Below are 15,191 nucleotides of genomic sequence, written 5' to 3'. Positions count from 1 at the left end.
AGAAATTGATCAGGTAAGCATAAATTTTGTTTTTTTTTTGGTAGACCTGTGGGATAAGTCTGGCTGCTTGGATTGCCTAGAGTGTGCTCTCTGTCTGTGTCATCCTAAGGATGGCGGCATATTTTTGACTCAGGGTTTTTCGTCTGGGTCTGTTACATGTTTTTTTGTAGCATAATATTTCAGTGTTCCAAGTTTGGACTATGTGAGGACTCCCTCTTCTGTTGTCTTTAGGTGCTTTTGCACAGCGTTTGAGAGAAAATTTTCTCTGTTCCTATGCCCAGTCCTATACCTCTGTTTTTTCCTGGTCTAGGCGTAGTCTCCCCTTGTCTGTCGGACCCATTTGGGCCCTTGTGAGTTGGGCTCACTTTGGGGGGGGGGGTTTCCTTTATGGATTGTGACCTTTCAGTTTTTTTCCTTCGGTTCTCCTGATCCAATGCCTTTGGTGAGGGACCGACTGTTTGGCGACGGTGTCTCCTGGAGGCTTGTTGGCTCAGTTGAGTCCGATTGAGGCTCTGAACTACCTGCGGGTCAGTGTCCTTGGGGCTTTTTCCTTTTAAAGTTTTCTCGGCTTCGGACGAAGCTAGGGTTTTTGTGGGCAGTGGTTTCAGGCTTGGGGCCCTCAGAATGAGTCTCCTAATGTACCCTACCATCTTGGCATTCAGTGTCCTCTATAGCTTGGGTATTGTTTTCCCAAAAGTAATGAATGCAGCTGTGGACTCTTTCCATTTAAGAAGAAAAAATTATGCTTACCTGATCATTTTCTTTTCTTCTGATGGAAAGAGTCCACAGCTCCCCACCCATAATTTGTATGTGGGGCGTCCTTATTTTATTCTTCTGACACCTTTCACCCTGATATTTCTTCTACTGTTCCTTGTTCCCCGGCAGAATGACTGGGGGATGAGGGGAGTGGGAGGAGTATTTAAGCCTTTGGCTGGGGTGTCTTTGGCTCCTCCTGGTGGCCAGGTTCTTAATTCCAAAAAGTAATGAATGCAGCTGTGGACTCTTTCCATCAGAAGAAAAGAAAATTATCAGCTAAGCATAATTTATGTTTTTATTTTCTGGGCTCATAGACTGTGTGCTTTTGGCTGGAACAAACAGGTTTCACTTTAGTTTTTGACAGTGTTGCACAGCTCCTATTAACTTGCTGTACTTTTCATAGCATGTGGTCTATGTTCATTTCCTCCATCCCGGCTGAGACTTCAACCTGAGGAGAGCGTTTCCTCTGTTAACTGTCTGGGTCTAGGAGGTGGTGAGTGCCCCAGCTATTGGGAGTATATAAAAAAAAATACAGTTTATTTGTGTACTTCTGTGGGTATAACCTGAGCTATGGAGGACTCTGACATGTTAGAAGGTACTTCTTCTGTACTAAATCATACCTGTTTATATTGTGAGGAGGCCGTGGTTTTCCCACCCACTCAATTATGTTCCACATGCCTTAACACCGTTATAAAGTCTAAGAAGGGAGACAAGCCTGCTAAGGCTATTAGTCCCTCTGAGCCATCTACCTCTCAGGACTTGGCGTCCCGTGAGATTACTACCCTTGCTTCATTATCCACTCCACATGCAGTTCCCCATAGCACATCTAATCCTCCATCCGGAGGGGGCCTTTTTATTGCCGACTTTGACGCACAGTTACAAATGGGTATGCGGCCCTCAGTGCATTACCTCGCTCTAACAGACGCAAGAGAAAGGTTAAGCATAGCTCTCCGGATCCGGAGTCATCTAAATATTTATCAGATTTAGCTATTATGTCCCAGTTATCCGATGATGAGTTAACCTTTGTAGCTTCAGCGGGTGAATTTTCTGGGTCGGAGTCCTTAGCGTCTATCCGTCCTTTAGATTTAAAATTAAACACTTGCATTTTTTATTAAAGAAGGTTCTGTCTATGTTAGAGGTTCCAGAGACCGCTCTGCCTGAAGAACCTATGATACCTAAATTAGACAGAGTTTGATTTTTCCTCTGCCGGTTAAAATGGTAAACAATATTAACAACGAATGGGAAAGAATTGGATCTTCCTTTTCCCCCTCGTATACTTTTAAAAAGTTGTTCCCAGTCCCGGACTCTCAACATTCCTAAGGTGGATGGTGCTATCTGTACGCTTGCTAAACGTACTACTATACCTCTTGAGAATAGTTCTTAGTTCAGAGAGCCGATGGATAAGAAAATGGAAACCTTTCTGAGAAAGATGTTTCAACATACAGGATTTTTGTTTCAACCGGAGGCTGCAGTTGCCGCGGTTGCCGGAGCAGCTGCCTACTGGTGCGATTTTTTGTCAGAACACATTGAGGTGGAGTCTCCCCTCGAGGATATTCAAGACAGAATTAAAGCTATGAGAATTGCTTATTGTTTTATCTGTGATGCGAACATGCAAATTATTCACCTAAATGCAAAGGCCTCTGGCTTTGCGGTCCTAGCCCGCCGGGCGCTCTGGTTTGCGGATATGACTTCTAAGTCCAGACTCCTTTCTCTTCCCTTCAAGGGAAAGATTTTATTTGGTCCAGGCCTGGACTCCATTATTTCTACAGTTACCGGAGGCAAGGGTGCCTTCCTACCGCAAGATAAGAGTAACCAGTCTAAGGCATGACAATCTTCTAATTTTTGTTCCTTTTGTTCTGACAAATATCAATGACAACAATCCTCCTCCAAGCCCGAGCAACCCAAGAGTACTTGGAAGCTGGCTCAGTCCTGGAATAAGTCCAAGCAGATTAAGAAGCCTGCCGAAAACAAATCGGCATGAAGGGGCGGCCCCCGATCCGGGATCGGATCGTGTAGGGGGCAGACTGTCTGTCTCTTTTTTCAGACCCTTGGTTCAGGGACGTACAGGATCCATGGGTCCTAGAGGTCGTACTCAGGGATACAAGATAGGCTTCAAATATCATCCACCCAGGGGCAGATTCCTACTCTCAAACCGGTCTACCAGACCAGAAAAGAGGGATGCCTTTCTAGGGTGCGTACGGAACCTATTCTGTGCCTATCGAAGAAAGAGGTTTGGGGTTTCATTCAAACCTTTTCATGGTCCCAAAGAAGGAGGGAACTTTCCGCCTAATTCTGGACCTAAAGTGCTTAAATAAATTCCTCAGTGTCCCTTCTTTCAATATGGAGACGATAAGCTCCATCCTTCCTTTAGTTCAGGAAGGCCAGTTTATGACCACAATAGATCTGAAGGACGCTTAGCTTCATTTTCCAATCCACAGGGAACACTTTCAGTTCCTGAGGTTTCCATTCCTGGACCAGCACTTCCAGTTCATTGTCCTTCCGTTTGGCCTAGCTACTGCTCCAAGAATCTTTACGAAGGTTCTGGGTGCTCTTCTAGCCATTGCCAGAACTCATTACAGAAGCCCCATACTTGGACGATATTCTGGTGCAAGTCTTACGGAAGAATACTCGGAGTCCCTTCTCAGTCTTATTCGATCACATGGAAAAGAGTTCTCTTATCCCAAGTACCAGGCTGGAGTTCCTGGGTACTATAATAGACTCCATATCCATGAGGATATTTCTAACAGTCCTCCCTCCCGATCAATTTTGGAACTGTGGGCAATCTTCAGTGCCTTGAAGGCTTGGTCACTTCTGGGTTCGTCCCAGTTTATCAGATTCCAATCAGACAATATATCCTCGATGGCTTACATCAACCATCAGGAGGGAACGAGAAGCTCCTTGACGATAAAGGAAGTATCTCAGATTCTGGAGTGGGTGGAGGCAGACAGCTGTTTGCTGTCAGCGATTCAGTTTCCCGGGTGTAGACAATTGGGAGGCGGATTTTCTCATTAGGCAATCCTTCCACCCAAGGGAATAGTCTCTCCATCCCAAGGTGTTTGCAGAGATATGCAGCAAGTGGGGGACGCCGGAGATAGATCTCATGGCGTCTCAATACCAAGCTATACTAGTATGGGTCGAGGTCGAGGGATCCCCAAGCGGATCATATATATGCACTAGCAGGGCCCTGGAGGTTCAAACTCATATCTTTTTCCTCCTTTACCGTTTCTTCCTCGAGTGGTGGCCCGCATCAAGCAGGAGTGGGTATCAATAATCCTGATTGCTCCATTGTGGCGGTGAAGGATGTGGTTTGTAGATCTAGTGGGGATGTCCTAATCTCCTCCGTGGAAGTTACCTTGTCGCAGAGACCTGCTGTTACAAGGTCCTTTTGTTCATCAAAATCTAGATTCTCTGAGGCTGACTGCGTGGAGATTGAACACTAAGCCAAGAGAGGTTTCTCTGAGTGTCATTGATACTCTTATTCAAGCTCGTAAACCAGTTACACGGCGTATCTACCACAAAGGGTGGAGGACCTACTTATTCTGGTGTGAAGAGCATGGTTTTTCCAGGCACAAAGTTAAGGTTGCCAGGATCTTATCTTTTCTCCAGGATGGACTGTAGAAAGGCATTTCTGCTAGTTCCCTGAGGGGACATATTTCATCCCTGTCGGTTTTATTGCACAAGAGACTGGCTGAGCTTCCAGACGTGCAGTCCTTTGTTAAGGCTCTGATTAGGATTAGACTTGTGTTTAGATCTGGGGCTCCTCAATGGAGCCTAAATCTTGTTCTTCGTGTTTTACAATAGGCTCCGTTTGAGCCTCTGCATTCTGTTCTTGGAAGGTTCTCTTTTTATTGGCTAATGCCTCTGCGCACAGAGTTTCTGAGATCTCTGCTTTGCAATGCGAGTTCCCTTATCTGATTTTTCATGCAGATAAGGCAGTTTTACGTACCGAATTAGGTTTTCTTCCGAAGGTTGTGTCAGATCGCAACATCAATCAAGAGATTGTGGTTACTTCCTTGTGTCCTAATCCTTCTTCCTCGAAGGAACGTTTACTTTACCATTAGGATGTGGTTGGCGCCTTTTCGGGGAAGCCTAAGGGGTAAAAGGCTACTTCAACTTCCCTATCTTTTTGGTTAAGGAGTGTCATCCGCTTAGCTTATGAGACAGCGGGATATCATCCTCCTGAGAGGATAACGGCTCATTCCACTAGAGCAGTGGCTTCCTCTTGGGCCTTTAAGAACGAAGCCTCTATGGGTCAGATTTGTAAGGTGCCTACCTGGTCCTCCTTACATACTTTTTCTAATTTTTACAAGTTTGATGTTTTTGCTTCGACTGAAGCAGCTTTCGGGAGAAAATTTTTGCAGGCTGCGGTGCCCGCCTCTTCCATTTTGTTTTCTCACGTTATTCATTCAAGGTCCTCTGGAGCTTGGGTATAGTTTTCCCAACAGTAAGGAATGAAGCAGTGGACTCTCCCTATCTTAGAAAGGAAAACACAATTTATTCTTACCAGATAAATTCCTTTCCTTCCGGATAGGAAGAGTCCACGGCCCTGCACATTTTTTCTTGTTTAAGGGCGGTCCCTATTATTTATCTTATTCTTCTGGCACCATTTATACCCTGATATTTCTACTACTTTTCCTTGTTCCCTCTCCCTATACGGAAGGAAAGGAATTTATCTAGCAAGCATAAATTATGTTTTCCCACAACTGTCATAAACCTTTGTTACCCCATCACATATTTTCCTTTTCAGGAAAAATAATGTTTTAGATGCCACTTTATGCCAATGTAGTAATAAAAAAATGTGTGCAATGAATAGAGTTTTCGCCAAAATTGTAATAATACCAATAATAAGAGGGAAATTAACAGTTTTAACAAAACATCTTTAATGCAAAAATATTTGAACATATATAAATAGTGCTCATTCATGTTGATATAAGTATTAGGTATGTGCCTTTTTGTTGTTTGTGAGTTGCACTTTTACTGCAATAATTTATCAGTAACATTCTAAAATGTATTTGTTCATAGTAACAGTCTACAATAGAACATGTCTCTTTCATGCTAATATGAAACAAAATAAGTAATTATTGTTAAATAAATGTAATGCTTTAAAAGTGATTAATGTCATTAATGTAGGGACCTATTTTCCTTATTTTTTAAATTTGTTTATATAAGTACCCTGTCTCGTGTATCTATTGTACCCCTGAATGAGGTTGTTTAACATGTTGGTGCACTAATAATAATACAGTCCTCTCAACTGTCCCTATTTGAGATAGACATTCCCTAATTCTGAGCACTGTCCCTCTGAGTCAGCCATTTTCCCTTGGACCCACCCATAGACCACCCATATATTCCCTCACACAAGCCCTCTGACCAGACTCTATCATAATCCTGCTCACTATCCATGGTGACCAGCCCCTTGCTATACAGTACCACCCACAAAATGGTGACACCCTCCCTGTAAACCTCCAGAGTCCCAAATACTTAACCACAGATATTGGGAGGAATGATAATATTTCATAGCAATGTTTCATATGTTTTATAAGAACATAGCAATTTTCCTAGGAATAAATTAAATTAGCATTTTTATTCCAGTCTGTAGAATATATTTGTAGACTAGGATATCTTGTTATTCTTTTGCACATTATGCTGTTTTGTGGATGTGTTATATTAAGGTTTGTTGTATGTTCAAAACTGTAAAATCAAACAAATGATATAACTTACTAACTTTTTTTCTCACAGATGCACGTGGACTGATTCGATGGATGCTTATGGTTAACCCTGAACGTCGAGCAACAATTGAAGACATTGCAAACCATTGGTGGGTAAACTGGAGCTACAAAAGTAGTGTATGTGACTGTGATGTATTAAGAGATTCTGAATCTCCGCTGCTGGCCAGGTTCATTGATTGGCATCATCGTTCCACCAACCGACAAGTAGAGTCTGAAAGCAAAATTAAGTGTCCTTCCAAGCCATCTGAGGCATCTTTGGAGCGGCAAAGATCACTAAAGAAATCAAAGAAGGAGAATGACATTGCACAGTCAATGCAGGATGGTTCAGATGAATCTTCACCAAAGACTACATCACATAGACCCAAAAGCATCTTAAAGAAACGAAGCAACAGTGAACATCGTTCTCACAGTGCTGGGTTTATTGAAGGAGTTGTTAGTCCTGTATTGGCTGCCACACACAAGACTGAAAATGAAAAAGGGCACACTAGTTTATCGCCTAACAGCATGCGAGAGCTTGAGTTACCTGTAACTGCTTGTTCTAAGGCACAGTCTACACCCATGCCAAAGAAGGGCATTTTAAAGAAGACCCAACAAAGAGAGTCTGGCTATTACTCCTCTCCAGAACGAAGTGAGTCTTCTGAACTAATAGACAATAATGAAACAGAAGCCAGTGATGCACCCCAAGTTTTTATCAGTGAGACAAAGAGAACAGTCTCTCATAGTCTTTCATTCAGAAGAAAAGGTATCTTAAAGCACAACAGTAAATATTCCTGTGGCAAAACAGATTCCTGTATGGCCAATCCTTCTGATCCATCTGTTGAACCTCAGGATGAGCACAGTCGTCTTAGTGCCATCAGTGATGACAGTATTCTTTCAAATGACTCATTTGATTTGCTTGAATTAACAGGTGGCCGACCAAACAGACAGAGAATACGTACCTGTGTTTCTGCTGAAAATATTCGTTATTTTCAGGATTTTGAGGTTCTTCAGAAAAGTCCCCGCCCGCAGAACCTGAAACGTTATCGTAATCGCTTTGCTGACAACAGTTTTTCTCTACTTACAGATATGGACGATGTCACTCAGGTGTATAAAAAAGCTTTGGAAATATGCAACAAAATTAACTAAAATTTTTGTAGAGTGATAATACCTTTATGATAATGGCATGTTAAGTGCTGACAGTAATCATATGGAAAAAATATGATCAGAGATTTGATTTCATAAATGAATATGATTATTTTATTCCATAGAATGTCTGAAAACCTTGTAGATTAAGAGAGATTTTGTTAATAATTTAGACCGCCAGTGATTTCATGGAAGTGACCACATCCCGACTTCATTATATTTCCATTTGGCTTGTATCTGGGCTGGCTTATGGTATTGCATTACTTGGTTTTAGAACCATACCAGTGCATTACATCATCATAAGGGCAAAATAAAGCTTTAATCCTTGGTCAGTACTGGTTGAGCAGTGTGAGCCCTTCAGTTTATATGATATGATATACTCCCCTCTTCATGTGCAGCCCATATCAAAGGCCACCTGAATCCCATGGTCCCACTATGGCCCATTATAGAGCCACCTTGGATTTTATTATATTACATTTATATAGACCTAAAACCTATGTATATGGGTTGTTATAATTAAAAATACTTGAAAACTTCCAAGAAAAAATAGCAACCCTTCCCACGCTTTTCAGCTAAAATGAACATCAAATAAGTGTGTCTTTAAATAGTAGCTGGTTCTCACTCTCAGAGGCATTTCCTATAAGGGAAGAAAAAAAATTGGTTTTGGAGTTCAACTGTATATAATTACTGTCAGCAATTAAAAGGTTTGAAATACTTATGGGTTTAACATAGGAAGTTTGTTTATTTGTTTATAGAATGTTGGTTGAAATGGTACATAGAATGTGAGAAAGACAATACAAGGTTATAAGTTAAAAGAGGGGCTGAAAAACGAGTCAGAAACTGGAAAAGATGTTAGAAAGTAAAATGGTTGCTAAGGGATGTGAACATGTATACATAGATGGTACTTTTTATTTATTGAACAATATGTAAAGTAGCTTGAAATAAAGAGAGGTAGCTTACTAGCTTTTATCATAAAGGTATTTTGGAATAAACTGGACTGTGCAAAAGGAAGGGTGTTAAACACTGCATACTCAACAGGCCTGGGCAAACAGGAATCCAGTGTTATTGATTTTGGTCTAAGGTTTCAAAGTTACAAATGACAGCAAAATATGTTTTTGTGAACAAAACACTCAGAGATCATTATAAGATATTTTAAATACTACCTTATGTGACATTAGCTTAAAATATTAGGTTAAATCAATTGTATTTTTTACTGTAGCTTGAATTTCCTTTATCTTCTTTGATAATGACTCTTGTGCTTTTGTTTGAGATCACTAAAAAAAATTGTACGTGTATTATTAGATATTTTTCAAGCTTTATTCAATGCCATGTGTAATTCAGAATACACCTAGTTGTATTCAGCCTATTTGACCTTTGCAAATAATAATTCAATTTCATTGGTAATGCTACACCAAATTCCCCAAAAATAGACTGCTTCAGCTTTAAAGTGAATGGAGAAATCATTGGCTACTTCCATTTTCATTATAAAATAGAAATGGCTAAACATTAGTATAACTCCAGACAAAAAAAAGCTAAAATGTACAGGTGCCTTCATCTGTCAGATCTGTGGACTTGGAAGTTTTTTTAAGTAGGCGATCATATATACCTTGTTCAAATTGTTTTCATATTCCTAAAAATTTACAACAAAACAAAACATCTTTTTGCCATTGGCCACCCCTTCATCTTTTACACATCATTTAGCAAAAAAACTTATTTAGAAAAATCTCACATAGGAGTGGGTTTCAGGAAATTTTGGTAAATAAAAAGTACGTCTGAGGACTTAATAATATTTCTTTTGGTTATTTTCCCCCAGCCCGTTCTCTCATGAAGCGATGCAAAGCTGTGCCTAGATGCTTATATGGCATGAAACAGTAACATTATACGTCTCACTGTATTGAAGAATATGAACTGCTTGGCAGAAGTAGAAGTCATTGTGGTGGCCAAGATCTTTACTATTGAAAAAATTACCCAATGGGGTCAATTTATCAAAGTGCGAGCGGACATGATACGATGTAGCGTATCATGTACGCCGCACATCGATAAATGCCGACAGCATAAGCTGTCAGCATTTATCATTACACAAGCAGTTCACCAGAACTGCTTATGCAATGCTGCCCCCTGCAGATTCGCGGCCAATCGGCCACTAGCAGGGGGTGTCAGTCAGCCCGATCGTATAAGATCGTGCAGATTGAAGACCGCAACTTCAGAGGCAACGGACCAGTTATGGAGCAGTGGTCTTTAGATCGCTGCTTCATAACTACTGAATCCGGTGAGCCTGAAGGCTCGTGCAGAAACAGGGGCATCAAGCTCCTTTCGCTTGATAATTCGGTCCCTATGTATCATCTGATAAAGTTGCAGTTTGTTGGAGTTCTTGAGGGACCGGCTTTTTCTATTAAAAATCTCCAGGAAAGATTCTGTTCCATAATGGTGTTATGGGAATTTTTTTGTATAATTCATGACAATCTTTTCTGGAAAATTCCAACAAAAGAATTTACTATGGAAAATAAGTTCTATGTCCTCTGAAAAGCAACAGGCTTCCATAGCTAAAATATAGCAAGCATTTACTTGAAAGCAAAACCAAAGGCTTGAAGATATGCATTCACTAAGGTGTCTGTGCGTTGTTTTCTTTAGGAAATACATATATATTATCCAGGTTTCAGCATCAGTTAAGATAACACAATTTAATAAAACAGTGGAATTAATAATGGAAACATAGATGTTGACAGCAGATAAGAAACAGAACGCCCATCGAGTCAGCCCATATTACCTTCTCAAGTATAGGTTTAATTTTTAGAATTGCATTATGCACATCTTGGATATTTTTTAATGCCCTTACATTAAACATGTAGCTCAAGAATATAGTTCTAATGTTGGTATTTCTTGAACTGACTGCCATAATGCATCATAAAAAAATAAAATTCACAAAAATATAATTGCCTATTATATTTCCAGGTAGCTATTTCCACTGAATCACAAATATGATCAGGATATTAACTTTTAATCTCTGAGTAAGGTAGTTAAAAATCCATCTATGTTTTCATGGTACTATCTTTTATATATGGTGATCTTTTTATATGTTTATGTTTTATTTTCTTCTTTAACAAGATCATAAGTGAAAATGTTAATGCAGAAAGTATTTTAAAGATCAAGTAGATTGTAAATGACTATATTAATCTATCCATATTTTTCAGAAACCTAAGACGTAGAATTTTCTTTACCTCGTTAATGTTCTGTTTATGCCCACTATTTCTCAGAAATATAAAAAAATATTTAGCCACCTATTTTTACTTTGTAGTTTGTGTATTTTAAATTTTCAGTCTTTCATCTTTTAAAACTTTTTTTTAATATATTTATAAAAATATTCAGCATGCTGAACTTTTTTTTATTAAACAGAATATTTACGGTTGCTATTCATTTATTTAACTTTGTTTTTATCGTGATCTATATCTTTTTCCTCAACTTACTACACAGAGATGCAGTTGCATCTGCAATTATCATGGAGTACACTGAAATGCAAAGTTATTTTCCTATAAGTAAATATGGTAATCTGTAGGCTAAATAATAGCCTGTGATTTTTTTTTTTCTGCGTGTTACTGTGCGTAGTACTGAAATTTCAAGAAATGCAGGTATAGCCATCTATGAAACAAGACAATATGTGGCGAGTTGCCTTGGTTGTTGACTTTATGGTGCTTTTGTAAGCATTTCTACTTGTATAGATATATATTGTTACATTTATATTTTATAACCAATATTTCAAGCAGAAATATTGGAAAGGTTAAACTATTAATCACTACATTCTAAAATGAGTGTTAGGTAATTTTGACATAGAATCAGTGGGGTTCTAAATATATGGGCATATTTTATTAGAATGTATAATGCTAATTCTGTTTTGAAAATTAGCAAGAATAAGTTTCAAGTTACTAAATATCTTGGTATTAAGAATAGATTGTGTTTGCCCAGGCCTTACATATATCTGAAGTAAATAAATGAGAAAAAATAAATATTAAATAGTAATTATGTGAATTAATAATTGGCTGCTTATTGCCAAACTGGAAATGTTATATAGGGATTTACTGGCATGTTTTCATTCCTAGAAGAAAAAAACTTGACTGCACATTTTTTTTATTTTATTAGTATTGTAATATTATTTAATATTTTTTGTAATGCAATGGTGATTTTTTTTATTTGACTGTGCCTTTTTATTTATTGCTCTAAAATCAATTAATAATATATTTGGTGTAATTTAATTGGTGCAATGTTTTTGAAGCTCCTGCCAAAATTGTGTTCATTGATAATAGGTGGACTCTGGGCTATGTTGGTAAGCTCTTAATAACCACCTATGTGTTTGTATTTTATTATGTTTTTTTATCAAATAAAACTCTGTGATCAAATTAGATTCTTGTATTGTATTTATTGTTTTCATGTTAAGCATGTTGTAAATTGCATGTTGTGTCTTCAGTTTAAATATTTATCAAGCAGTATATAAAGTCAGTAAGTCGGTGTAAAGTCTATTTCATTCTCTTATGTTAGCACATTCAGTAATTGTGTGCTTTACTGTCATGACCACTGAGTAGGAAGAAGACTCCCAGAAGTCTTCAACTTACTCTGTCTTTCTCCTTCTTGCCAGTTTCAGATGCCTCTCAACCTAGCTGGAGTAGTTAGTATCACTTGTATCATGGAGTAAGGTAATACATATCTTTGCTTGCTAAATGTATTTATAAGGCCAAACTACTCTAGAGACTTGATTAAAGGGACAGTATACTGTAAAATAATATTTCACTTAATGTATAGCCAATGACTTTTATACCAGCAGAAGAGTATAAAATGTATGGTAAATTGTTCTTTTATGTTTATTTTTGTATATGAAATAGCTGACACCACAACCCATATAAAAGGTTGAGCTTGCAGGGAAATCAGATCTCCTTATTTTATAATTTTCTGTATACACAAATTCCTCCTTATAAAATATATATCTAATGTATACCCAACCACAATTCTGATGATCAAAGATTCTCCTGCTTGGAAAGAAAGTGTAGTGCAGACTTCACTAGAGCTGAACTTACTGAATGATCAAATAAAATGGGAAGAACTCTCCAGGACTGCAAAATTTCTCTCATTTCTGTATCTGGAGAGACAAGCCTGATATGAGAGTTTTGTTATAATTACACTTTGTGCATTGTATTTTATTACTTTACACTTCAGGGGCGCAATTACATATGTGGCGTCACCCGCAAAAGCCGGCAATGCGGGTTTTTAGTTAGATATTGCTATCTCATATATGGCGCCGCATATAAATGTGGCACGTATATTTTACCTGTCACCTGCTAATTTTACTCCGATAAGATAACATAGAACTGCATCGCAAATCGGTATCACATATTCAGCACAAAGACTTACGCAGTGAAAATGGAGACATTTTACTCCATATTCACCTCGCCACACATAGGCAGGCGCAGCAAGCCTTACACTGAAAATGTGAGCACCGTAACTCCCTGAAAGTATTAACAAACACCTAACACATGCTCAATATCTACCTGTAAACAGCAATCCCCCACTGCAATAACTAATAAAGTATATTAACCCCTAATCCGCCAACCCAACGTCACAATATGCCTAATTAAACTATTAACCCCTAATCCGTCATCCCCCCACATTGCAAAGTACCTATTTAAGTTATTAACCCCTAATCTGCCAAACTCCCACATTGCAATCTACCTATTAACTCCTAATACGCCAAACCCCCACAACGCAATAAACCTAATAAAAAAAATACTAAATTACAATTAAAATAAGACCTAACATTACTTTAAAAATAAAAAAACTAAGTTTAAATGAATCTAAAATTACAAAAAATAAAAGTCTAGCATTACAGAAAATAATAAACCAAATGATCAAAAATAAAAAAATTAAACCTAATCCCTATCGGCTAGATTACGAGTTTTGCGTTAGAAGCTTGCGGTGCTAACGAGCAGTTTATGATCACCGCTCTCAGACAGTGCTGGTATTACGGGTTTTTACAAACCCGGCGTTAACTGCAAAAAAGTGATCGTAGAGCAAAAGTTTGCTCCACATCTCACCTCAATACCAGCGCTGCTTACGTTAGCGGTGAGCTGGCTGAACGTGCTCGTTCACGATTTCCCCATAGAAATCAATTGGGGGAGAGCCGGCTGAAAAAAAACCTAACACCTGCAAAAAAGCAGTGTAAAGCTCCTAACGCAGCCCCATTCATTCCTATGGGGAAAATACATTTATGTCTACACCTAACATGAACCCCGAGTTTAAACACCCCTAAGCTTACACTTATTAACCCCTAATCTGCTGCCCCCGACATCGCCGACACATACATTATATTATTAACCCCTAATCTGCCGCTCCGGACACCGCCACCAACTACATTATAGTGTCATTCAAAATGCTTTATTTCCTGTAAATTACAGACATAAAAACAGCGACGTTTCGAGTGTTGCCACTCTTACTCATGCTAGCATGAGTAAGAGTGGCAACACTCGAAACGTCGCTGTTTTTATGTCTGTAATTTACAGGAAATAAAGCATTTTGAATGACACAGTGCTGTGGACAAATTTGTTTCTACTATTGGAATTGGGGGAGCTTGGCAGGACCCTGTCTTCACTTGCACTATACTCCTGAGGATTGCTGTACTGACAAGTGGCAGTACCAACTACATTATACTTATGAACCCCTAATCTACTGCCCCCAACATCAGCGACACCTACATTATATTTATTAACTCCTAATCTCCCGCCCCCAATGTCGCCGCAACCTATCTACACTTATTAACCCCTAATCTGCCGCCCCCAATGTCGCCGTCACTATATTAAAGTTATTAACCCCTAAACCTAAGTCTAACCCTAACACCTCCTAAAAAATATAATTTAAATAAATCTAAATAAAATTACTATCATTAACTAAATTATTCCTATTTAAAACTAAATGCTTACCTATAAAATAAACCCTAAGCTAGCTACAAAATAACTTATAGTTACATTGTAGCTAGATTAGGATTTATTTTTATTTTACAGGCAAGTTTATATTTATTTTAACTAGGTAGAATAGTTATTGGAGACAGGAAAAAGAGAGCGCCTAATAGTGCAATATTGTACTAACGAATCTGGAACAAGAACAGTGACAATATCGTTGGAAAGATACTCACAAGAGAGTTGGCACTCACAAGTAGTGCATACGGGCAGGCTGACCTTTTGCAGCAGTCAGTACACTGGGGGATCTATCCTGTACAAGATCCACCTTGGATAGGTGTCACGAATACTGAAGTGGAAAAAGATCTCTTTGTACACAGGGTATGTGTATTGTAGATACGTCAGCGGTCCCAGTCAAAAGCTGCGGTAGTGGGAATTACTCTGTGTGTTATAGGTGCGTCTGCAATCCCAATTAGTCAGCTCAGCAGGTGTTGGGAATCTCCAAAGTACAGCATGTGTGAAGCGGTGCAGTGTTTTAACAACAAACAGTCCGTATGACTTGGAAAAAACACCAATATTTGTAAAAGAATAATAGCTTAAAAGCACTCACAGCGTAGTCAGATGTGTTGGAATAAAAAATCGAACATTTATT

The 15,191-nt window shown here is 38.7% G+C and overlaps 1 protein-coding gene across 1 annotated transcript in view; it reads left to right on the top strand.

The window, feature by feature from the left end:
* Positions 1-11,998, top strand: part of NUAK1 (NUAK family kinase 1) — a 209,885-nt gene extending 197,887 nt beyond the window's left edge. The window contains exon 7 of the mRNA XM_053716941.1: positions 6,493-11,998. Within this exon, the coding sequence (XP_053572916.1) occupies positions 6,493-7,607 (1,115 nt within the window). The 3' untranslated portion in view covers positions 7,608-11,998. The remainder of the gene's footprint in view (positions 1-6,492) is intronic.
* The last annotated feature ends 3,193 nt before the right edge of the window (positions 11,999-15,191 follow it).

This window comes from Bombina bombina, chromosome 6, assembly GCF_027579735.1.
Source record: "Bombina bombina isolate aBomBom1 chromosome 6, aBomBom1.pri, whole genome shotgun sequence".
Classification (NCBI taxonomy): Eukaryota; Metazoa; Chordata; class Amphibia; order Anura; family Bombinatoridae; genus Bombina; species Bombina bombina.
Note: the sequence above shows the minus strand (reverse complement) of the source record. Positions and strands in the feature narration are given on the sequence as shown.